General features: G+C 44.1%; 1 protein-coding gene across 1 annotated transcript in view; it reads right to left on the bottom strand.

Annotated features, from left to right (window-relative positions):
- Positions 1–25,132, bottom strand: part of Stx8 (syntaxin 8) — a 251,618-nt gene that overhangs the window by 186,002 nt on the left and 40,484 nt on the right. Inside the window, exons 5-6 of the mRNA XM_059270937.1 lie at positions 22,769–22,893; positions 11,553–11,645 (exon numbers count right to left, since the gene is read on the bottom strand). Coding sequence (XP_059126920.1) covers positions 11,553–11,645; positions 22,769–22,893 — 218 coding nt within the window. The remainder of the gene's footprint in view (positions 1–11,552; positions 11,646–22,768; positions 22,894–25,132) is intronic.

Genomic DNA, 25,132 nt, shown 5'->3' with positions numbered 1-25,132 from the left:
GGAGGAGGGCTGAATTTGGCTCTCAGTTTGAGGACACGGGGCACCATGGTGGGATCATGGCAGCAAGAGTTTAATGGAACTGGTCACAGTGTGTCCACAGTCAGGAAGAGAGTGGTAAACACAGTGTTCAGCTTGCTTTCTCCGTTTATCTGGGACTCCAGCCTGAGGAACACTGTCACCATATTTAAGTCTTCCCACCTAAATCATCTTTTTTTTTTTTTTTTTTTTTTTTTTTTTTTTTGGTGTTTGCACCTTTCCTGGAACTCACTCTACAGGTTGGCCTCGAACTCACAGAGATCCTCCTGCTGGGATTAAAGGCGTGCGCCACTACGGCCCTAAATCATCTTGATGTAAAAACTCCCAAACATGTCCAGAGATTATCTTCTAGATTCTGTGATTCTGGATCCTGCTAAGTTGACAATTACTGTTAGTCATCACAAAACCTTGCAACAGGACCCTGGGCCAAAACCTCCATCCTCTGGGCATCTTTGCAGGAAAGAGGAAACAGAAATGCAGTGCACCACCTTGTCTGACCTTAGAACATGCTCATGGAGTGACTCAAATACTGTCGTCACCTTACGATCACTCAAGACTTGCAAAAGCACCACCTGTACAAACAGGGGGGGTTACAAATACAGTTGAGTGAGCAGCAGACCTTGGGAAAGGCCCCAGGTCAGCTCCAGGCCTCCCTTCCTACAGAGGCACCGGGGAAGGAAACTACTGTGCAGACTGGCCGGCGCGAGCTTGCAGGGTGAGGTGGTGTCACGGTGAGGTGGGGTAGAACCTCAGATGCGGCTGGAGCCTGCGCTTTTGCTGCGCTGTGTTGAAGCGCGGGCTCCAGTTCTGCGGCCACAGCTGGAGGGACTGTGGTTGCTTCCTCCCTCTTTGAGGTCAATAGGAACTGTGGGGAAGCCCAAGGGAAAGGAAGCCTGATGAGTCACCTCCCAGCTGTCCCAAGGCTTGAGCATGAATGTCCTTTTCTGTAACTAATATGCCCAAAGCTTTTCTTCTGGAAAACCCTGGCCCCGCTAGTGACATGGCAAACTGGCTACAGTGCCAGCCTCAAAACCCACATATGGGTCCAGAAAGAAATGAAGAAGGCCTTAGTCTAAAAAAAGCAAAGAGGTCCTTGTGGCTCATCATCCCGGCTCATCATCAGAACGAAAGGCAGCAGCAAAGCCTCGTGATGAGAACCATGCCTATTTCTGCATTACTCAACAGACTCACGGACACCGGCTCCTCACCGTGCTGTTAAAAAAATAAATAAATAAAACTGAAATTAAAAAAAGGAAAAAGGTGTAATATTTATCTTTATTCCTGGTTCTTTGGCAAGAGCTTCAAAAAGCCTGAAATTTCCTCGTAGGAGTGGTGTCTGTGTGTTTTTATTTGTTTGTTTGTTTGTTTTGTTGTTGTTGTTATATGTAAGAAGTTCTTTCAGATTTCTGCTAACGAGGTGACTCCTGGTAGGCCTTTGAATAATTTGAGGGGAGGGCTAGCCCTGTGGATGATAAGAGCATTGAAGTTTCAGGCCCGACTTCACCTCCAATGGTGAGGAAGGAGGCTGGAGACTGAGGCCCACGACATGGCCAATGACCGCTCAAGTAATGAAGCCTCCACAAAAACCACCAACGAGGTCCAGGCAGCTTCCAGGTCAGGGACCAGACGGATCTGCTGTGAGCAGGGCACATGTCGAAAGGGCATGGAGGGTCTACAGCACCTCACTTTGACACCTTGCCCCAGACTCTGTTTGGCTGTTCCTCAGCAGCAACTGCTCCAATCAAACTCTAATCGTAAGTATGGTACTTTCCATAGTTCTGTGAATGTTCTCATAAAGTACCAAATTCAGAAGAAGAATCATGAGAATTTATAGTCAATCAGATGGAAGTGCCTGGGGATACCCAGGACTTACAGTTGTATCTAGAGTGGGACTCAGTGGGACTGGGTGGGACTGACCCTGCAGACCTGTGGAGCATCAGAAACAGCTGGATGCCCATCTGGAGTCAGATGGGCACGACAGACCATCTTTCCTGTTCCTCTTCGCTCCCTCTCTACTAACTCTCCTCTTCCTATAGACAAAGATTGCTCATCCTCAGGGACCTAAAACCATGAATACAAGGAACATAATTGCCTTTCCGCATCTCCCTAATTTTACTATTTTAGGGAAATTCGGCTATGCAGACATCAGGTGGTAAGTTGGAGTGCCACTCAGAGGCCCTAGAAAACGACTTCCACAGACACCACGTGAAACATTTGTTCTAGTGAAACCTCTGGAGCACCAGCCGTTTTGGTAAAATAGTTTATATCACTACTGTTACTTCAGAAAAACTATGACTTTGAGTTCTAGACAGTAGAATTCAGCATGCGTGTTACCCCCTTCCTTCCAGAGAGCACAATCGTACAGCAGAGATGATTTCTGAACCTAAGAATGACTCCACAGTGACCGTGAAAACACCAGGGAGTGCTATCAATGGACAAGTCATTTGGAAGACTCGCTTGCTTGAAGAAGAGACCGGACTATTGACAAACCACAATGCGGGGGGGTTAGCTCCAACTTGAAATACACACGGCTACAGAGAGAGGCTCTTTCTTCCCCAATAGAGAGCCCTGGAGAGCCGCCAAGCTTCGAGTCAATGGCTACTGGCAGCCACAGAATGTTCTAAAAAGAAAGTGACTGTGAGGCAGGAATCGGGGCCTCTGAGCAGAGAGTTGTCTATGGAGCAGCTGGGCCCGACTACCCTGAGCCCTGCCCTGTGTGGGCTGCAGCCTCCAGGGTTTATTCCCAGCTGGAACCCTTGGACGGCTCTCTCCGGAGAGGAAGGGCTGCTGTGGAAGGAAGGCCCATGGGAGCTGGTGTCCAGGCGAGGAAATGACTCAGACTCTGGGACAGCTAGCTACAGGGTAAAAAGAGGTCAATGAAGAAGTCACGTCAGCCTGGGTTAAAGTTCATGCCATTACACCCCAGGTCAACATTCTGACTTCATCACTTGTGTGGTAAAGGTTGCAGCAAAGGTCCTGAATCTGCTTGTGTCCTCTTTACTTATCCTGATGGGACACCGGCCTATGGTACAACCTGATTCATGGCAAGTTGTCCTAGGCAAGAAGGGAGCCTCCTGGATAAATCAATCTACCACCGTATAAAAAGGCCATCCCAGCTGTCTACACACGTTAGCATGGTCCTCTGTTCGTAAGCATAAAGTGTCGATAGAAAATTTGCAGGTATATAAGGAAAAATCACAGGGGTAGAGACTACAATTACTACGAACTCCACGCCTACAACAACCTCCACTTTCTCACAAGTCCAGAGACTGCAAGTCCGAGATCAAGCTGTCGTCAGAAAGCTGGTTTCTAAGGCCCTTCCTGGTGTGTCTTCCTCATGTCTTCCCACAGTTTCCCCTCCAGAGGTGTCTTGTTAAAGTTTCTTCACCTTACAAAGCACACGAGTCATACAGGATTAGGACCCATCCAAATGACCTCATTGTAACTTAATTACTTTTTAAAAAAGTCTCTCTCCAAAGACAGTCACATTCTTGGGGGTAGACTATTACAATACCAAAATATAAATGGGATATATATGTTATGGACATAATTCAGCCCATAACAGCATGAAAGAAAAAGTCTGAGATGAACAACCCAAAGCTTGCCAAGAAAAAGCAGAAATGATACAAGGAGCCAAAAAAAAAAAAAAAAAAAAAAGTTAAGGTTAGTATCATTTAAAAGTTTTCAAAAGATCTCACAACCTGAAAAACACACTTCAGTGTAAAAAAGCAATCATGAAAATTAAAGCTTTCTCAATGTTTAGAACTGTAGCATTCCTCCAACACAGACATCAGACATACACATAGACACAGACACACACAGATTCAGGCACACACACACACACACACACACACACACACACACACACACACACACCAATTAGAAGAGTCGTGGAGGAGGAGAAAGACCGTTACAGATGTCAGCAAATCTACATAAAACACTGGCTCAGACAAAGAGAGGCTTCTGTTGAAAACAGCATGAAAAATGGAGAGTTTGAAGTGAAGAATTCTAAACTTGATTTATTCCGAGATACTTATTTGCTTTAGACTTTTTTAGAAAAAAAAAATACAAACTTAGGTATGCATGTTAAAAATGTTGTGGACCAAGGTGGGTGGCCTGACTGAGTATCCCACTCTTGGGTGGGGACGGAAGAAATTAGTTTTCCCATAAAACTGTCATTTCCCAGCTCCTAGATTTATCTGGAAAGCCCACTTCCATCTGCTCACAGTCATAGGAAGCCCAGCCTCACTCCCTGCCCTTGCACGTGTGCGTGCGTGCGTGCGTGCGTGCGTGTATACACACACTTGGCACTGAGGTCTACATCTGGCTGAGTTATCTCAGGACCACGAGGCTTCTAGACACCACTGGCAGCAAGGATTAGAACTCCCTTGGTTGTTTCCAAGCCCGGCTAAGAACCGAAGGACTGTCTTAAAAGACGTCTCACCTAACATTTATATATGTGAAATACAACTCACAGAGAGCCATTGATTTGGACAAGGGACCAAGCCAATGCGGAGTGGTTAAGAAAAATGAATGCAATAAGCAGGCACAGATCATAACAGTCAAGCTTTAGTCCTTCCTAAGCAGACACCTGCCTCAAACAAGGTGAGTCAAACAAGTCCCTGGACCTCTCTGATGTCATCTTACTCCTGTTCTCTGTCTATAAACGCCGCCTGGTCATGTTGTAGCCCCAGTTCTTCAACCAGAACACCTGGCCATGTTGTAGCCCCAGTTCTTCAACCAGAACACCCTTCTCCATTTATAGACTCATTCATTAAAGCCAGTTTAGTATCTGAACTAAGTCTGTTGTGAGTTTCGTCTGTGTAGCCCTGGCTGTCCTGGAACTCACTCTGTAGACCAGGCTGTCCTCAGAGATGAGTGCTGGATCAAAGGCATGCACCACCACCGTCCAGCATGATTCTGCCTTTTGACAGTCTTTAGAAAAGGGAGTGGTGAGACACACCCATTAACTCAGTCTACAGGTTTGTTTTTGTTTTTTGTTTGTTTGTTTGTTTGTTTTCAAACAAAGATCTATGTTGTGAAGGCAAGGAGCAGTGGAGGATTCCCGCAGACTGCTTCCAATGTGGGTACCACACACTGGCCTGTTTTATGTTCTTGACCTTGTGAAATGGGTCCTGTGAATCCCCTTGATAGATTCGGACAGATACTGAAGACTGGCTACCTTGCTCAAGATCATTAGGCTAGTAGGTCTGAGAGTCCCATCACTATAGATATCACCACCGTGACATTCATCTGGACAGTTCAACAGGTAGTTCCAGTCTCCTCCTGCCCCCGCTAGATATATGGTAGATTATACCTCACGGTGGCTGCCCGGGACAGCTGATCAGGGTGGCCATTGAGGCAGGAATCTGATTTGTCACGTGTAGGGCAAAGTATGTAACTGCAGAGACAAGTGCCCCAGAGCTCTCTTACTTCCTGGTGTAGCGTCCAGCAGGGTCTGACACAGTAGCTGTCCCACACCAGCCAGCCCTGCACAAGCTGGAGGACGACAGAGCCACAGCGAACCTTCCAGAAACCACTTGTTGGATTTTGCTGTCCTAGCAAAGAACAAAACCTTTCTATTTGGAAAGATTTTTAAAATGCTTTTTTCAATTACATTTCTATGTGAAATGTATTTCATTTACAACATCCAAAATGATGTATTGCAATGAGCCAAATACAGAAACACATACAAGAATCCAGCTAGCTTTACTTCTCCAAACACAAGCATCCATAAAACCATAGGGCAATGTGATTCTGGGAATATCTTTGAAAAACAGTTACTTTCCATAAGTTTGTTTAAAACATATAATAACTTATTATTTTAAATTTATATTAAATTTACATTTAATAACTTTTTACATGTCTCTTAATTTTAAATTCAGTAGCAAAAGAAATAGGAAAAGAAAAAAAAAAACCTCTCAAGATATCTCAATAATTTTTAAAAACATGAAGGGTCCTAGACCACAGTTTTTGAGAACCAGTTACTAGGTGAAGGTCACTAAAGCGCGCGCGTGTGTGTGTGTGTGTGTGTGTGTGTGTGTGTGTGTGTGTGTTTGATAACCTCCCCTTAAAGTTTTTAAAAAAGAACTGATGGAATCAAATGGGAAGTTGCTATTCAGAAACACTGGTGGATATTTCATCACACGTCTCTCAGGACAACACTTCACATTTTAGAAAGACATATTAGCCCCATCAAATAACATACATCGACGCTGTGCACATCATGGCACATGTATGGAGGTCAAAGGACAACCCTCTGGACATGGTTCTCTCCTGCCACCTTGTGGGACCCTGGGACTAAAAGCAGGTTGGTTTTGGCTAAGCAAGCACCTCGTCCTCTGACCCATCCCGCAGCCCAGTTTCTTTCATCAGCTTGCTCTTCTTCTAACTTACACAAGCTAACAGTAGGGAAATTTCACCCTGTTACGACTTCACTGCTTTCTACCACTGGCCAGTTTTATCTCCAGCACCACAGTGAAATACACAGCCTACGAAAACGGAAGATGACTTTCTACAGATAACCAAAAAGAAAGAGTCTGACACTGGGGCTGGGGAGATGGCTCAGTGGTTAAGAGCACTGTCTGCTCTGCTCTTCCAGGGGACCTGGGTTCAGTTCCCAGCACCTACATGTTAGCCCACAACCGTCCATAACTCCAGTTCCAGGGGATCCAACACCTCTTCTGACCTCTGTGGGCTCCTACATGTGGTGCACATATATAAATGCAGTCTTAGAAATACACATACACATGAAATAAATATTTTTATAAAGAACCCTGACACTGGATAGGACAGGAAGAAGTGCCCCCTCCTCGGACACCTTATCAGTACAAGACTAACTGTCATGGAAGCATAAGGAAACCCCTCAAGAGACTTCAGGACTTCAGGTACAGTGGATTAGAGCAACTTGCTGCTGTAAAGCTTAAAGAAATCACCTCAAGGGGCTGGAGGGATGGCTGAGTAGCCAAGAGCACTGTCTACTCTTGCAGAGGACCCAGGTTCAGTTCCCAGTACCCATATGGTGGCCGACAACCATCCTTAATTCCAGGTTCTGGGAATCTGACACCACTTCCTGACCTCCATGGGCACCAGGCACACATATGGTGCACATACATACATGCGGGCAAAACACTCATACACATAAAATAATCTAAAAAAAAAAAAAGTTTTAAAGAAAGAAATCATCTCAAAGGGTAAGACAGTATAGACTTATGGGTAACTCAAACATTTTCATGTAAATGTGGCTAATCTGAATTAGGTGGCAATTGACCAAAAGACACAGCAATTACTCAAATCCACTGTTGTTGTCCAAGAACAGTAGTAGAGACAGAGGCTGAAATCCGTTTCACTGGCTTTGAAGTCAAGATGCTCCTCCAGAGATCTTGGGGGGGGGGGTTGCTTTCTGCCTTTCTCAGCTTGCAGAGCCTTTGTACCCCGTTTCTTCGTGGCCCCTTCCACTATCTTCAGAGCTAGAGGGTACCATCCTGTCTTAGACATTGCATTGCCTTATTCTCCTCTCAAATCTCCCTCTGCCTCTCACCTCCAACTTTTCTTTCCTTTTGATGGTGCTAGGCATGAAATTGAAGGCCTAATGCCTACTTGGGGAGTGCTCTACCACAGAGCTACACACCCAGACCCTGCATCCCTTTAGATACGTCTCACTGCTTTTAGGGTCTACCTGCATAATCACAGATACCCTTCCTGTCCCAACTGACTCAACTTGACAGACCTGTAAAGTCCCTTTAGCCCCTATAGGGCAATATTTTAGTGATGGAGATGTGCCTCTCTTCCCAAGTTTCAGGGAGGTAAATACACAATTTTATCCTCACTTTTCACAATGAAAATTCAGCTAGGAATTCTAACAGATCTGTAAGTGGTAATCCATTAATACATATGTGAAGTTTTGTTTGTTTGTTTTTTGCTGTTGTTGTTTTGATTTTTCGAGACAGAGTTTCTCTGTGTAGTTCTGGCTGTCCTGGAACTCTCTCTGTAGACCAGGCTGGCCTCGAACTCACAGATCTGCCTGCCTCTGCCTCCTGAGTGCTGGGATTGAAGGTGTGCGCTGCCGCCACCACCTGGCAGTGTATGTGAAGTTTCAAGAGCACCATGTCCTTCAACAAGCAGTCATATTTCTAGCTCTCTGAAGGACTCACTGGTTTCCTTGCCCCAGAATTGATGTTAGGAAGACAAGTGGCCTTCCCTGCCACCCTGTTCTCCCATCCCCTACATACAACAAACCAGTGACATATAGGCTCCCATCACTGGGATTTCCCCTTCGCTGCTACTCTTTCCTTTTTCAGGCCTGGTCATTGCACATGAACAAGTAACTGGCATTGGCCGGCTGCTCTTAATTCCCTATGGTGAGAATGAAAACTGAATTCCTAAGTTAAAGATAATTTGATCTTTTGACTCTGTGGTTATGTTCTAAGTACAATGCATTTATTAGTAAGGTTTGACCCTTTGTTCCAAAATGGTCTGGCTGGACATTATTCTAGCTGATCGCTTCTCTAAGGAAAATCAAAGCAACCATTCTGTAGCTCCATGAATCATATGGAGAGATTTACAACACACGTCTCCTCTGTCTGTGGCCCTGACTTCTGTGACATACATGAGTCACAGTAAAGCTCCAGGTGGGCTGCAGGCCTGACCCACCTAGGGACACCACCGGTCTTGCTTCAGTTTAGCAAAAGGAATGGCGGCTGACTGTAAGCCTGTCAGGGACAGGGTTTGGTTTGGTTTTTATTCTAAGAGTGTCCATTCTTGTGAGTGAAAATGGCTGAGTCTGCCCTATCTCTGAGGAGAAAACACATCAGAAACCACCCATGTAAGTAACTGTGGGCTCCCTGGGAGGCCACCACAGAGAAACTTCGCTTATGTTGGCAGCTCATGGAAAAGTACCCCATGTTTGTCTAGATCCACATGTATCTATCTGCTGTGGGATGGAGATGGGGGGGATACAAAGAGGGGGGTAAGCTATGAGATACAGAGAGAAAGAACTGGGCCAGCGACCATAAGCTCTGTGTGGCACAGGTAAGTGTGACGTGAGCATATGGAGTCAGTGTAAAAGTGCAGTACTGACTACATCCTCTGAATACAGTCGATGAGGGCGCGGCAGCATGATGAAATCAATCTGCTCTCCGCCCCTGACGTTCAGATCTACTTGTAAAGCTCTGTGGTAGGCAGCTTTACAAGTAGACAGCTCATCAGGGCTGCAGGTGAGACGGAACCTTCCCACAGGCTGGCCACAAGGGGAGTTTCTCCCACTGTGTGGGTGGGTGCGATGTAAACACGAGGGTCACAAAGGTAGAGGGGCACACTAGTAGCATCAGTAGCCCTCAAGATACAGTATCAGCAGGACTTCTGTTGTTGTTGGCTTTGAACACAGAAAGGGATGTAAGCCAAGGATTGTGGGTGGCCACTAGAAGCTGGAAAAGGCAAGGAAACCAATCCCTCCCGAGAGCCTTCAGAAAGGAATGCTGATCTCTTGTTGATGCATTGGTTTTCACCCAGCAAGACTCAAGGCAGACGTGTGCTTCCAAACTAACGTAAGACACTAAGTCTCTGTTATTTTAAGCCAATACTTCTGTGATCATATCATAACAGGAATCGGACGCTCACCGAGACATGACCTAGGCTTTGAGGGGTGTTAAAGCACCCCAAGTAATTCTGATAGCCACTTAAGAGGAAGTCACGCCGGTATGCTTGTTTGTGCTGGGAAACACATGGCAATTTGACCTGCGAAGGTAGTGAGTCCCACACAAAACCATGCATCTTTTACTCTTAGTCACGTACCCATACTGTGGCCGGCACACACCACAGAATGACATGTTCGTCAGTTTAGGTCAGACTCCCCCACCCCCCCACCTCCCCACCCCCTGCTCCAGGCAAATTTCCTTGAGATAAAAAATAAACAAACACCAGATAGCCAAGGTTGTCTTTTAAAAATAAAGCTTGTTATCTTACTAATGCTGTCTCACAGTGAAGGAACTGCCCAAATGCCTGGATCAAACGCAAATCCATAATTGGCCTATTCATAGTACCAGCAGGACAAGGAACAAACTGTCCCCCCAGTGCTAAGCTGTCGCAAGCCACATTAGGACTGTAGAGACAGAGGGCTCTCCACTTGCTTACGAGTTTATTTGCGTGTGACAGATGCTCAACAGCTGGATTTGTTTACTTATGATAGAGAAATGGACTGAAACCATGGGAACGATGACCACATTCTTTCTCGGGATCCGGGAGGAAAGCGCCTGTTGTATGGTTTTGGCAAGTGCAGCCTCCCTGCAGAGAGCGACTCTAGTCCACTTCCAGGACTTCCACACCTACCCACACATGATGCTTTAACAGCACCTTTGCCTCCCTACCCTGTCCTCCTTGGCTAGGAAGCTGGTACAACAGAAAAGCAGCCATATCAGAAAAGGGGTTCAGTCCTGCCTTTTATAAGAGCCATGGCATTCCGAGGGCTCTCTGCAGCTCTGAGCTTCATTTCTAGCAATGAGGACATTGTTACCTTCCTTTCCTCGTGTGGAGTACATGACATGATGTGGACAAGTGTGCTCAGCACAAAACGAGAGCCGCTGTGAACACCAGTGCATCACGTCCCTGCTGAGGCTTCTCCCACCCTCGTCCTGCCTTCTCACTAAGCTGGGACTGCTCCAGCTGCAGACTGAGCATTTCCGTTCGGACCTCACTGCATCTCTGGTCCGATGCATCGAATTGGGACTCACAGTCTTGACTCACAAACCTCTGGATTTCGCTGCGCCCCTCACAGTGAAAGCACTGATGTTTCCTGCATGCATCCCACCCTCTGTTTCCATGGTTACCCTTGTTCAGGTTCTTACCCCCTACATAACTCAAGCACAAGAGCCTCCCAAGTCCTAAGGCTCCAGACCACAGTAGCCTACAAGTTCCTCTTTCTCAAACCATATCTGTCACATCAAGCCCTAAACGGACACTTTGAAACTTTTTTGTCCCGTGGCCTGGTCATTTATGATAGAAGAGGAGCAAACTCCATTGGGTGCAGAGATGATATGAGGCCCACACAGCTTTATTATGCTTTGTATCAAAGTACCAAACACTGCACAATTTCACATCCTCCACAGAGAAAAAAAAGTTCTTGGGATAAACAGATCATAAACTATTTCTCAAAATAGTAGGGCCAGGTACGGTCAGCACACGACTGTAATCCCAGCACTTGAGAAGCAGATGCAGAAGAAAGTAATGCAAATTCAAAGCCCGCCTGATCCACATAGAGAGTTCAAGGCCACCAGGGCTATAAAAACCAAAATTAATTAAATTAAAGCAGCCACTGAGTACTGGAAAGTTTTGAGTGACATTTCTCTACACGGAATTTGGGAACTGCAATGTAAACTGTCGAAAAAGCACCACATCTGTAATAAACCACTGCAGTCGGCTGGCTGCAGACCCCCTCGGCGCCGCATGATCGAACGTGAGTCAACAGACACTCGAGCCTGTGGGTTTACACCAGTGGCGGGCGGCCTCAGACTCGTTCTTACCATTCTGCTCGTCCAGCTCATTCCCGATTTCCTGGCCCATTTGTTTCTGGCGACTGATGATGGAGGAAAGAGCGTCAAGGCCTGCATCTTGTTCTAGAAGAAAAGGACAAACAACCGACTAAAAATCAAAGGGAACTGTTTTAAAGATAATCTAAACATGTATATCCACATACACAAACATTCATAGACAGACACACATACACAGAAATCCACCTATCCAGCAAGTGACACTCTTCACCAGGGCTAGCATTATGAAAAGAAAAAACATAAATACTTACTTCATACCTCATTCTGAAAGGACTTCCTGATAAATTAAATATGAAACAGGAATTCTATTAAGTTTGGCTACATCAACATTTAACCCCCTAGTATGTAATACAAACAGAACATGTATTCATCAACAATAACAGGGTAAGGTTCTGATATTTAAAATGGAGAAATGATATAGACAAAAACAATACCAAAGAATTGTAAAAGGGAAATAAACACATAAACCCATTGACATCATTAAAAATTTTGTATTTGTTTATAGTGTGTGTGTGTGTGGGCACGCACGTGCATGCGCACAGGCGCACACATGTTGGAGCTAGAGGACAATTTGTGGAGTTGGTTTCCTCCTGCTACTACCCGTGTCTCAGGGCTCAAACTCGGGTCATTACGTTTTGGCTGCAAGCACCTTTACTCAGTGCACCATCTTGCCAGCCTGGCACTGCAAATTTTTAAAAAATACAAATAAAAACCAATAATAAGAATTGAGGACTTAGCAGATTTGTAAATACGGAAAAGAATAAGGATGGGCAAGGCTAACTGAAGTGTGAGGAACTTGTAGTCCTGAACACTGGGTAGTACAGAAGGCAAGTGAAGGCAAGTTCAACTCCCTGATAGAAATCCTTCAAGACTTCAATCCACTCCTACTAAGTTTATAAAATGTGTATAAAAATATACAGCAAAGCAATAATGCATCTACCAGGGCCTTCCCTACAACACGTCCCTCATGCTGGAAATCAGCTCACTGCCTCTCGGTTTATCTTTTTGACTAGCCTAGAACTCTTCCTGGAGCCCTTGGCTGTTTTTTTCTCTGCAGCAGGTCCAATATTTAGTACTGATTGTCAATTTGATAGGATATAGAATCACCTAGAAGACAAGCCTCTGGCCGGGCCTGAAAGAAATTATCTTGCTCAGGTTACATGAGGTGGGGAGACTCACCCTAAAGTGGACTAGGGTCTAGACTATGTAAAAGGGGAAGCTGGCTGCGCATGAGCACAATGTGACCAGCTGCTTCAAGCTCCTGTCACAGGAACTTCCGCACTGTGACAGACTGTACCCTTTGATGCCTGTTTCTTCAAAGGGGCCATCCTGGTGATCTCTGCAAGAGCCTTGCTCCTTTGCTTCCAGGTGCCCTGAGCAGAGTCTGTGGGCGAGGTCTACCCTTCACCCGTGCACCATCTGCCGGTTGATGATGGTGCTGTGCCAGCCACACTTCACTTCTTTACGCTTTGTGTTTCACATAATGGCTTATCTATGAGAGCAAAACCCACAAAGGTCTTCTCACTTAAGAGCTCACTAACGTCTACTTACAGTTTTGTATAAACCTTTTGTATGGAATTAAATCATTATACTTAGCTCTTTGATTCACCTGGAATGTATTTAAACTTAAAGTGTGAGGTAAGGACCCCTTGGTGACATTTTCTTGACAGAATGTACTTTTTAAAAACTATCAACAGCCTGCTGTGTCTAGGGACCATTCCAAGGCACCATTTTACAGCAAAATCACTTTATAATGAGGTCCTCTTGGTCCTTAGTAGCAGCCTCCTGGATGGCCTCCAAGATAAATCTATCATCAAACTTGTACTGCCGAGGGATGTCTATGCTACAGCAAGAGTCTAACTGCATCTGAAGGACAATCCATAGATGGACGGAGGGTCGGCACACTGGGAAACGGTGGGAAATGGCTGAGAATGGAAAGCGACCACAGCTAAGGTTGTCCACGAGGAAAAGACACTGAAGCCCTGCCATCGTTTTAGTCAGTGAGAACCAGCTACACTAACCTTTTCTCCTGAATTTATTGTCTCCTAGGGTCTCCCTAATGCACACCAGAAAGGAGAAACTCTCCCCTCCTCTTATAATTCCCCAAAGACTAGAGACCTCCTCAGCAGGCAATATTGTTACAATAAATTTTCATCCCCCAGCCCAGACATGGAAGATGCTGGGGAGGTCAAAATGATCGTGTCAACCACCTGAGCTTCTCTGAGCTATAAATTGACATTTCTAAGAGGCAATGGTTTGGACACTTGGTAATAATCAAAATGAAAGGCTGCTTCCAACAAAAATATCACCAGGACTCGCTGCAGACAATCTACTTATAAACTTCGGAAGTGTGACATCGTGACAGTTCATTCTCCAAAATCTACCTCACTCTATCACAGGGCGCAAGGTCACAATAGGTCATTTGCAACATACCAAACTCTGAGTCATTCTTCAACTTTACAATGGTGTAGATTTTAAGACTTGATCACTGTGGAAGAAAAAACAGTGTGCGTGTGTGCATGCGTGTGTGTGGGGTGTGTGTGTGTGTGTGTGTGTGCATGCGTTCGTGTGCGCATGCGTTCGTGTGCACGCACGCCCTGCAACCTGCAACTAAGTTACTTTCCATGGAAAAGGCGACTTTGCAGATGTGATGAAGATGAAGAGGTCCGAGAAGGAGATGAGCCTGGAGAACCTAGGCGGACCCAACACAATCTATTAGTTCCGAGAAACAGGCTGCCCAGCTGCTGTCGCAGGGAAACATGACAGAGGGTTAAAGAAATGCAGTTGCTGCTGGCTTTGAAGATGAAGCTATGAGCAAGGGAAGTGGGGATCTTCTAGAAGCCGACAAGGGGAGGGGACAGGTTCTGCCCTAGGGCTTCCAGAAAGGAGCGCAGCCAGCTGACACCTTGATCTGAGCCCCTGGAGACCCAGGCTGAACTTCTGACCTTTAAACTTTAGTAATGTGAGTTTAAGTCACTACGTGTGTGCTAATTTATTGTGGGAGCACTAATACAATCATTTTCGAGAGTCCCTTCGGAACAATTAGGTGTGTAGATACTTCCTATATTTAGACATCCAGGAAAATAGTCCTCTAAATAACAATCACTCAACTGTGGGAGGACAGTTTGGTGGCAGTAGATAAAAAACAAAGGGACAGTCATCAGAACATATTATGCCAAAAATAACAAGCCTGATTCTAAGCAAGCCACTAAATCTAACCAATTTACAGAAACTCCCGAGGTCATAGGATATGCTCGACAACCTAGGGGACATGCACTGAAGGAACTAGCTAAGGAGAAACTGCAGGGCAAACAAAGGGTTAACAAAGAAACAGCAGAGAAAAACTAGTTTAAAAAGGATCATTCACATCAGTAAGACAGTTCAGGGAAGCAGCTATTAGTCACAACCTATGGCCTACATTGGGACCCTGAGCCAGGTAGTCTGCTTATTTGATTGGACTGAGGAATTATTTCTAATTTGGCAGGAGTGATAACTGCATTGTAGCCCTTTTTAAAAACTAGTCCTGGAGCTGGAGAGATGGCTCAGCGGTTAGGAGCACTTGGCTGCTCTTCCAGAGGATCTGGGTTCAATTCCCAGCACCCACATGGCAGCTCACAGCTGTCTGTAAACTCATTCCAGGGGATCCGACATCTTGACATAGACATACATGCAGCCAATACAACAATATACATAAAATTAAAAAAAAAAACATAAAATAAAAACCAGTCCTTGGTATAGAGAGATGGCTCAGAGGTTAAGAGCACATACTGCTTTGCAGAGGGCTTGAATTCAGTTCCCAGCACCCACCTGTAACTCCAGCAGATCCAACACTCTCTTCTAGACTCCATGGGTACCCATATTCACATGTGCACATAACCACACACAGACACATGCATATACACATAATTTAAAAATAAACATATCTTTTAAAAAGTTCTTTTTTATAAGCGTATTTTAGAGATGTTTAGATAGAACATTCTGAAGTATTTACCATTGATATGACATAATGTCTAGGGTTCACTTTAAAAGTAATCTCAGGGCATAAGCATAAGGATAAGAATTCAGCCCCCAGAGCCCATAGTAAAAGCTAGGTGTGTTGTAGAATATTATTTTTAACTAGGCAAAGATGTGTTACATTTGTTTATGCTGTGGAATAAGACTTTAACTATGTGAAGGTGTGTTACACGTGTTTCTGCGACCTTTGTTAAAGAAGATGGGTTACTTTTGTTTATGATGCATTTGTTTAATTGTGTAAAGATGTGTTGCATTTGTTTCACCTTGCCTGCCTAAGGCACCTGATTGGTCTAATAAAGAGCTGAACGGTCAATAGCTAGGCAGAGAAAGGATGGGGGTGTGGCTGGCAGGCAGAGAGAATAAACAGGAAGAAAAATCTAGACTAAAAGAGGACTGAGAGAAGAAGGAAGAGAAGGAGGGACACGCTTGGGGTCAGAAGCCAGGCAGCCAACAGACAGACAGACACACAGACACGAGAAGCAGTGAAAGTAAGATATACAGAAGGAGAAAAAGTAAAAAGCCCCAAGGCAAAAGGTAGATAAAGAGAAACAGGTTAATTCAAGTGAAAGAGCTAGCCAGAAATGAGCCTAAGCTAGACCGAGCATTCAAAACTAGTAAGAAGTCTCTGTGTCACAACTTGGGAGCTGGTTGGTGGCCTCTGCCTGGTACAGAGGTGTGGCGGCATATACTTACTATCCAAGCACCGAGGGTAGTAGAGAAAGGAGACTTCTGGGTCTTGCTGACCAGCCAGCCTAGGTAACTGGCAGGCCTCAGGTCCCAGGAAGAGGGAAGAATAGGAGCAGTAGACAGCGCCAGAGGAATGGTACCCAAAGGTGATCTTTAACCTACACATGTATGAAAAACACATGTATGTGCACCACATGTGTATACACATACACACAATTCTAGAGGTGGGTAAGTGGGTACATACAGATAAAACCAAACTAGCTATGGGGAGATAATCACTGAAGCAGGATGAGGAAAAGAACATACCTTTACTCTACCATGTTTGAAATTTCCCACAGCAAAAGTTCATCAATATATTAATAAGTAAACAAAAAGGAAGAGGCTAGGGATGCGGCCCTGTTGTAGAACACTTGCTTAGCAAGCGCAAGGCCAAGTTCAGTCCCCAGCACCATTTAAACAAAAGCAAGCAGAGGGACCAAAGAGAGCTAAGCACAGTCCTCTGGTCTGCATGCATGAGACTGAGAATGTCTTCCTTCCTTTGAGAGTCCAGCTAGTGGAAGCTCCATATGTTAGCAGGAACTTACACAGGTACTCTTGGCTGTTTAAATCCAGGGACCACACAGGGCCTTTCCAGCTTTACAGTTTCTGCTAGACGGAAAGGGTCTGGCAATACTGGATGGTCCTCTGGGTTTAGGAAGCCCAAAAAACACTTGATGTTATGATGTCCAATACCCAGAGAGAAACAATTGTCACCTCGCACTTAACGTATTGAAGGAATGCTCCCTGGAGAAGAACAGAGAGAATGAGGAAAAGATAAAGTCAAATTAAAAACTAAAAATAAAAAAGATGAAGTCAAGCCAGACAAAGGAATCCATCACTGTGTTTAGAAGATCCTCAGAGCAAGGCCTCAGAATAGATGGTTTTATTTTCGTTTAGTTTTAAGGTTTTTGGGAAAGGACTCTAATATATCTGGTAGCTACAAGGAAGAGTATCTTCCGAGAATGCTGTCTGTAATTAGAACTATCCCAAGATTTCCTACCAGGATTTCTCACTGTAAGATTGAGTCTGGTTTGTCACCTTCCTGTCCCCATTTCACAGGAAAATATTTACCGACTATGCGAGTTGATCCTGCTGTCAATTTGATGCGATTTGGAATCACTATGGAAACAAACCTGTAAGCAGGCCTGTGAGGAAGTTCCTAGATTAGGTAACTGAGGCCGGAAGTTCCACCTTAAATGTGGGCAGTGCCATTTCATGGGCTGGAGCCCAGACTGAATTAAAAAGGATGGAGGGAGCTGAGGGCAGCATCTGTCTCCCTGCTTCCTCACTGCAGATGCCACGTGACCTTAGTTAAACTCCTGCTGCTGGGACTTCCACAGGATGGACTCTCTCTGTCTTCAAACTGCGAGCCCAAATCAGGCCTCCCTCCTTAGTCGCTCTGTCAGGCAGAGCCTGTGTCCCAGGAGTTAGAAAAGCAACTCCCTGAGACCAGAAGTCCAGAGCAAATGCTCAGCCTAGAAAGAACAGCTACAAAATAGGGGCGACTAGGCTGTGCTAATTTAGGAACCTCACCAACAGACTCCTAAGCAGAGGTGGGGGACCCACACTCCACATCCCACTGTCTGACTCGGGGCACACGCCTGCACTGACCACTGTCTCCTTCCTTTGCTCTCAGACCCTGAGGAGACCAAGTCACCGTCATCACCACAGTCGCCTCTGCTAAGGCCTGTGTATATCCCAAGCTACTGCTCAAGTATTGGGCTAGCCTTAGGTAACTGGCTGTCACGAGGCCTAGCTTCTAGACTGAGCAAGGAAGGTATTCACTGCCTGCAAGTCTATGATCTAGTAATAAGATTATTTGGGGGTGATTTCCAGAGTATTTCTCAGTCTCCACACTAAAGTACAGAAAGGCTAACCAATACCACAGGCCAAAAGGCAATCAGAAATGTTTTTTTTTTTTCTGACTCATCTTTATCTAGCACAGGATCCAGCAATAAAGAAGAACCACAGCACATCACGAGGTTCCTTCCTGGAGCACAGGAAACGCTACCAAGCATGTGGGGCAGAGATCACTCTCATGTTTGTGTTTAGCTTGAAAGGTAGCTTGCTGTACCAGCAATGCAACAAGGGAGCCAGCATTTCAAATCACATTTAGAAAGAGCAGGTTAATAAAGTTACCCAAAACGTGGGCTATTCCACTTCCTGTCCCAACACCCGGAGCCAGAGGCCGGAGGGCTTGCGAGGGGCAGAAATCTCAGTGGAGGAGATGCTATGGCTTGGGGATGCTCCTAAGCAGCAAACAGGGCATGCGCTCACACCCAACCTGAGCAATGAGTGCAGCACATTCTCAGGGACAAAAAATACTTTTCCTGACTGAACACAGCTTTCCTTGGCAAACAGCAACGACAGGAAAATCCACTTGTATTAGCGCTAGGCAGTGCTCCCAGAAAGCATGGCTGCCGCAGAGCGAAGTGCTGTGTGTGAGTTGTGAACTCCGCATTACGCTGCATCGCTTTCCATCAGACACACTTCCTGTCAACACACAGCAATGGGTGAAGTACGTGAAATTAAAGGCACAGAGCGCCAGTGTTTTGTTTACTAGGTAATTTCATTGTGAAGAAGAGTTCAAAATAGAATTAGACTCCTGCTTATGGCCAAGATGGACTGACAGGAACCAGATTTCCCTCTGGCCTGGATGAACACGGAGCAGAGAAAACAGGCAAAATATTCGAATCCACTGTTTCAAGAAACACACATCAGCAGACAAGGCAAGCTCTCTGAGAGGGAGACAAATGAGATGCACACTAAGTTTGCCCAGCCTGCTGCTTGTGAATGCTCCCGTCATGGCAGGGGGGCTGGATTCCCAGGTGGAATCCAGTGGACATCTTGAATTGAGTCCAAAGGGGTGAACAGCTGAGTGCTAGCGAGGAGAAAGTTGCTCAGAGAGAGCACTGTGGTCTGGCAAGGCACGTGCACCAAGTCCTCAACGAGCGTCGCTCAGGGCTCATAAGACGCGCGAAGGAGACCCAGGGCTGAGTCACTTCAAAGGGCAGAAGGAATCGTGTTCTAAACTCAACCATGGTAAGACACTGCCTGAATTCCCATTAAGCACCATGCAGAATATTCAGAGTGGTTTAGGCTCAGTAGTGTAGTAAATTACCTCTAGACCGGAGGCAAACATGTTCTGTAGGGGCCACATAGGAAGCATTCGAGGCTTTGTTGCTCAACACGGTCCCTAAAGCAGCTATTCAGCTCTACCACTCCCAAGGGGAAAAGCATCTATGAATATTGTGTAAGTGAGTGAGCATGGCTGTGTTCCCATAAAACTGAATTTATGAGCCCTGAACTTTTAATCTCATATCATTTTTACAAGTCACAAAATATTCTTTTGATTATTTTTTTTTATCATTTAAAAAAATTTAAAGCTGTTTTTGACTTGCACACCATCACAAAAAAATAAGATTTCGTTCATAGGCCAGGGATGGCTGATCCATGCTCTGAAATATTTTAAACATCTCTTTCATCTGTCTTTAAAAAACAAACCCAGGGCCAGTGAGATGGCTCAGTTAGAAAAGGCACTCGCCTCGTGGGTCTGATGATCTGAGTTCGACTCCAGAGCCCACGCAGAGTTGGAAGGTAAAAACTGACTCCACAAAGTTGTCCTCTGACCTCCACATGGGCACCATGGCATGTATACCCCTATACATTGTACATACGTATATCCATACATATATGCAATAAAAATAAAATATTTAAAATATATAAAAATCAAAGCATGACCCAAATAATACAGCTGTATCTCACAACAACTCACAAAAAATATTTCTAGAAAATTCAAAAATATCCAATATTGGAAAAAAAAAAAACACCACAAAACTTGGATCCAAATAAACATTTCCTATTAAGAGCGAAACAAGGCAAGGATATCTATTTTCAACATTGTTCTAGGTCGCAGCAGGTACAATAAGGTAAGAAGAATAAATTAAAGGTATCTATATTAAAATTAAAAAATATAATTGTCTTACTCATAGATAATAATTATTTGTGTCAAAAAAATCTACAAGCAGGGCAGTGGTGGTGCACACCTTAATCTCAGCACTCAGGAGGCAGAGGCAGGTGGCTATCTGTGAGTTTGAGGCCAGCCTGGGCTACAGAGCGAGTTCCAGGACAGGCTCCAAAAGCTACACAGAGAAACCCTGTCTCGAAAACCAAAAAAAAAAAAAAAAAAAAAAAAAACCACACACACAAAAAAAACCATTCAACAAAAAAGCTACTAGAGCATATTGAGGAGAATAAGCAAAGTTGCACGATCCAAAAAGCAATAAAAAGATAAACAGCTGTATACATGAGTAGTAATCAGATACTGAACATTTTAAAATGCTATTTATAATAAAAGTGTCAAATATATAGGGATAAGTCTGACCAAAGGCATATAAGGTGTGCACAGTGAAAACTAAAAAGTAATGCTAAGAAAAATTAAATAAGTGAAGATTTATTTAGTGATAAGTCCATCTTATGGATTCGGAGATGCTTGTTGAGGTGATATCAGTTCTCTCCTAAATAATCTGAAAAAAATGTAACTGCAATCAAAATTACTGCAATCAAAATTACAAGTGCCATTGTTTTCAAAAACTCAAAGCTGAATTTAAAGTTCAGATAGAAGTACGAAAATCCTGGGAATACCCAAAATTACTGAGAAAAAACAAAGTCTGCTGGTCTGTGTGGCTTGGTTTAGTGATCTATCAGAAAGGCACAACACTCAAGGCCCCGTAAACACAAACTAACGGAAAAGAACAGAGCATAGAGATAGGGTTATACCTATATACCACTTGATGCTTTTTGACAAAGGTAGAGAAATTCAGTAGTGAAAGCAGTGTTTTATTTTTAAATGGCTCTAAGCCAAATAAGATATCCAACACAAAAAGAGCCTGTCTAACAATTCAACAAGATCACAGAGCTAATGTAAAAACCTAACTTCATAAAACTACTAGAAGAAAAAGCAGTAAATCTTGCGGCATTTGGCCGACTGAATGTTTTCTTAGATATAATCAGAACAGAAATCCTACAAGAAGAAACTGGTCAACTGGACTTAAGAACTTCCACAGTTTGAAAGACGCCACTGAGAGGGAAAGAGGAAGCAGAGACGCAAGGAAACATCCATAAAGCACGTGTGTGACCATGGGCCACACACTTGGTATCAGCCAGCCAGCTGCCCTTGCGGGGCCCTACGTAAACCTGTTCTCTTTCTACAAACAAAACTCAGAGGTGTCTGCCAAGGGAACTGAAAGGACCTATGAAAATATCTTCACGTTAATAAAAGAGTAAACTATTTCAAAAGACGTCTTAGGAAAAAAAATCAATGCGTGAAGATTCACGTGACAGTCCAGATGCATTAAAAAATTATCCATAGAGAAATAAGCCAGATCCCCTTCCCAAGAGAGTAAATACTGGATGAGTCTACTCACATGAAACTGTGGAAAACAGAAACCAATTAGGAGTGACAGAAAGCAGATCAGCTGTTGTCTAGGAATGGGGGAGAGACAACAGGAAGACTCTCCAAGAGACACGAAGGAGCCTTCCGAGGACTGTGTTCACTCTCTTGATTACAGCAATGTGTGTGTGCTGAAGTCCATCCAACCATGCATATCAAATATGTGCTGCTCATGATAATGCCATTTATACTTCAATAAAGCTGTCTTTAGAAAGAACGGCATACATATTGACATGGAAAAATATAAGTTAAAAACTATGAAATGGTCATATAGTAAGATAGTCATGTGTCTCATGGTTTACATAAAATATATGTATTTATACTAAATATACTCATATATGTATATACAAACAAGACTGAGGACACACATACTAATCTACTTCTAGTTTTGAGACTGGAGAAACAGCACAGAGCACTTCCCATCTTGTCTGTCCCTGATCTTGCTTTATAATGCATTACTTCTGAAATTAAAAAAAAAAAAAAACAAAAACAAAAAACAAAAAAACCAAGAAACTTAAAAATAGCACATTAAGCCGGGTGGTGGTGGCGCACGCCTTTAATCCCAGCACTCGGGAGGCAGAGCCAGGCGGATCTCTGTGAGTTCGAGGCCAGCCTGGTCTCCCAAGCGAGTTCCAGGAAAGGCGCAAAGCTACACAGAGAAACCCTGTCTCGAAAAACCAAAAAAAAAAAAAAAAAAAAAAATAGCACATTAAGCAAATGTGGTGGAACCTACAAATACAAAGGAAAAATTCTGATGGTCCAGACAGACCTGAGGGTAAAAGACAAACTGATGATGGCCAAGTCAGTGGTGCCAATGACATCTTTTCCTCAAGCATCCTGAGGCCAAAAAAGGAAAAAAAACAAAACAAAAAAAAAACCACAGGAGGTTTACAGCAACAATCATTTTGAGTCTAGTTTTCAATGGAGATAAGGAAAACAGTCGAGGCCAGGGTCAATGAGGCAGGTTGGTGACCCGCAGTCCTGGGGTGATCAGTACCTTGGATAATTTTCTGCTGCTGTTGCCGGATCTCGTCAAAACCCAAACCTCTGGTCTCCTCGGGCTCCTCGCAGAGCCAGGGGTTGGGAGTTCCTCGCTTCATTTCTTCGCTCATCAGGCTGGACCTTGGAACAATAGTAAACGCATTACATATCTCACAAAACACAGCTTGGCTGAAATCACTCCCACAAGCACGCTGGCCAGCGTGGCATGCTTCGAAAAGTCATCTCCACAATTTATTGCACTCTTAGTTTATCCTAAGAACCATGTCCAGGGCTGTAAGAGAACTGAGGCTAAACACAACATGGTCCCTAGACAATTACATGGTATGATGAAGATGGGGGAGAGCCCAGCACACTACTAATCGTCCAAATTACCCTGGACTCAAAAACCAGCCAATTGGAAGTGGTCTGTTTATTACAACAAATTTTGTTGTTTCACAGACTTGGGAACACACAAAAAAAAGGCACCAATATTATTTTTCATGCAAATATAATACGGTGCTTACAGATTATAACATAAAAAAATAAAATTTCCCATTAAAGGGTGCTTGGTTGGCTACAGAAACACATGCAGAGTTTCAAATCCAGTTTTATGAACACAATCATAACAATCACACTCTGAACTGTCAACTGTGATCAGTTCCCCCTTGAAGAACCCACATTTGGCTCTTACACAACACATACAGGTCTCCTGTTTGAGAACAAGGAATATAGTTCTTGCCACTGCCTCCCTGTCCAAAGGATGAGAGAATCATGTTGCCCAGGAAACTCCTCTGACTCCTCCAACATGGAGCTGAACACTCACACTGGTGCTCTTTAGGAACCTGGGAGAGGAGGATGGGGGCGTGGTAGGAGTATCACAGCCTAACAGCTAACTCGGATTAAGGGACTGCTATGTGCAAGCACTCTCCGGCTGATTTTGTGTGTGCTGTTCATTTCTCCATTGTTTATCAGTCTTCAAGCCCTGATGGCATCTCTTGTATTGCCTAAAAGTAACTGCTACCCTACTGCTTGGCCTTCACATAGTTAAGCCTTCTGACCTCCAGGTAGGAAGGAGGGCACGAAAACCACCTCCCTATGCTGCACCCCATTTCCCAGTGGAGAGGAATAGCCACCACCATGTCACTTAGTGGCAATATATGGGCAGTAACATCTACCCCAAGGATTAAACAGAGTAATTTATGTATTCAAAAACTATTTCCTCAGCACTTGTTATTTAGTAGGCACAACTTTAATCAATAGAGAAAATAGAAAAAAAAAACTCTTCATAATCTGACCAAAATCTTTATCCTGACAACACACAGCTTCTCCATGTAGGTGCTGTCCTCATGCCCTCATGTGTACCTGTGTATGTTTGTGTGCATGTGTCTGTACATGTATGTGTGCGTGTGTATGTGTGTGGGATGCTAACAGTGTGTTCAAAATGCTGAATGTAGTGTTTGGGAAATAACACCTTTTTCAATAAATTAACCATTTTCATTATATCAATTACTACATTGTTTATTAGGCAGCATTAAGACTATTTTAATAAGTTTATATTTAATAAGTATTAATTTCATATTTTGTCACTTTAAAACTAAAAAAAAAAATCCTTCAAGAAAACCTAGGTCAACTACAGAGACTGTTTTTTGATTCTTTGGACTAAGATTTTATGCACAGGTCTGGTCTCTTATTCAAATGTACCAATTAACATGCCAAACACAAGTATGACTTTCTTCCAGTCTGTCAAAAAGACAGACGTGTTCTTCAAGGCCTTACTTTTCATGATTGGCCCCCAGAACCTGGGATGCCGAGGCTTCAGACTCATTCCCCATGATAATCACTTAGCTTCACCCAGCTTTGAAGACAAGGAGGAAGGCAGAGAAAAAGGAAGGCAAGCAGGCAATTTGCAATCGAAGCATACTCATCAACTCCCAAGTCATCTCGCCAGCGCCACGATGAATCTCGTATAGTTGTGTGTGGCTCACTGCAAAAGCCTGGGTCAGAGACTGAAAATAAATCACCTGAGACTCACAAGTGCATCAGTGGCCAGCTTCCAACAGTCGTTCCCATGAGTGTATGCAACTGACTGATACCGCTCCAAGGTGTTAAGATGCTCTGCTTTGAGTCCTTGTGATACACACACACACACACACACACACACACACACACACACACAGACACACACACACTCACTATTAAGGTATTATTATTAAGGGACAAAACCCAACAAATGTGAGGTGTTTTTTAAACAGTCTTAATAAATGGCAAGTTAGGACTACAGCTGTGTTTATGTGTGTAGTGTGTGTGTACTTGTGTGTGTAGTGTGTGTGTGTGCTTTAAGTACCTATTGGGTAAGAGTGAAAAGGTGGACACCAGCTAA

Source organism: Peromyscus eremicus, chromosome 8a (genome assembly GCF_949786415.1).
Source record: "Peromyscus eremicus chromosome 8a, PerEre_H2_v1, whole genome shotgun sequence".
Classification (NCBI taxonomy): Eukaryota; Metazoa; Chordata; class Mammalia; order Rodentia; family Cricetidae; genus Peromyscus; species Peromyscus eremicus.
This window is presented reverse-complemented; position numbering and strand designations above follow the sequence as displayed.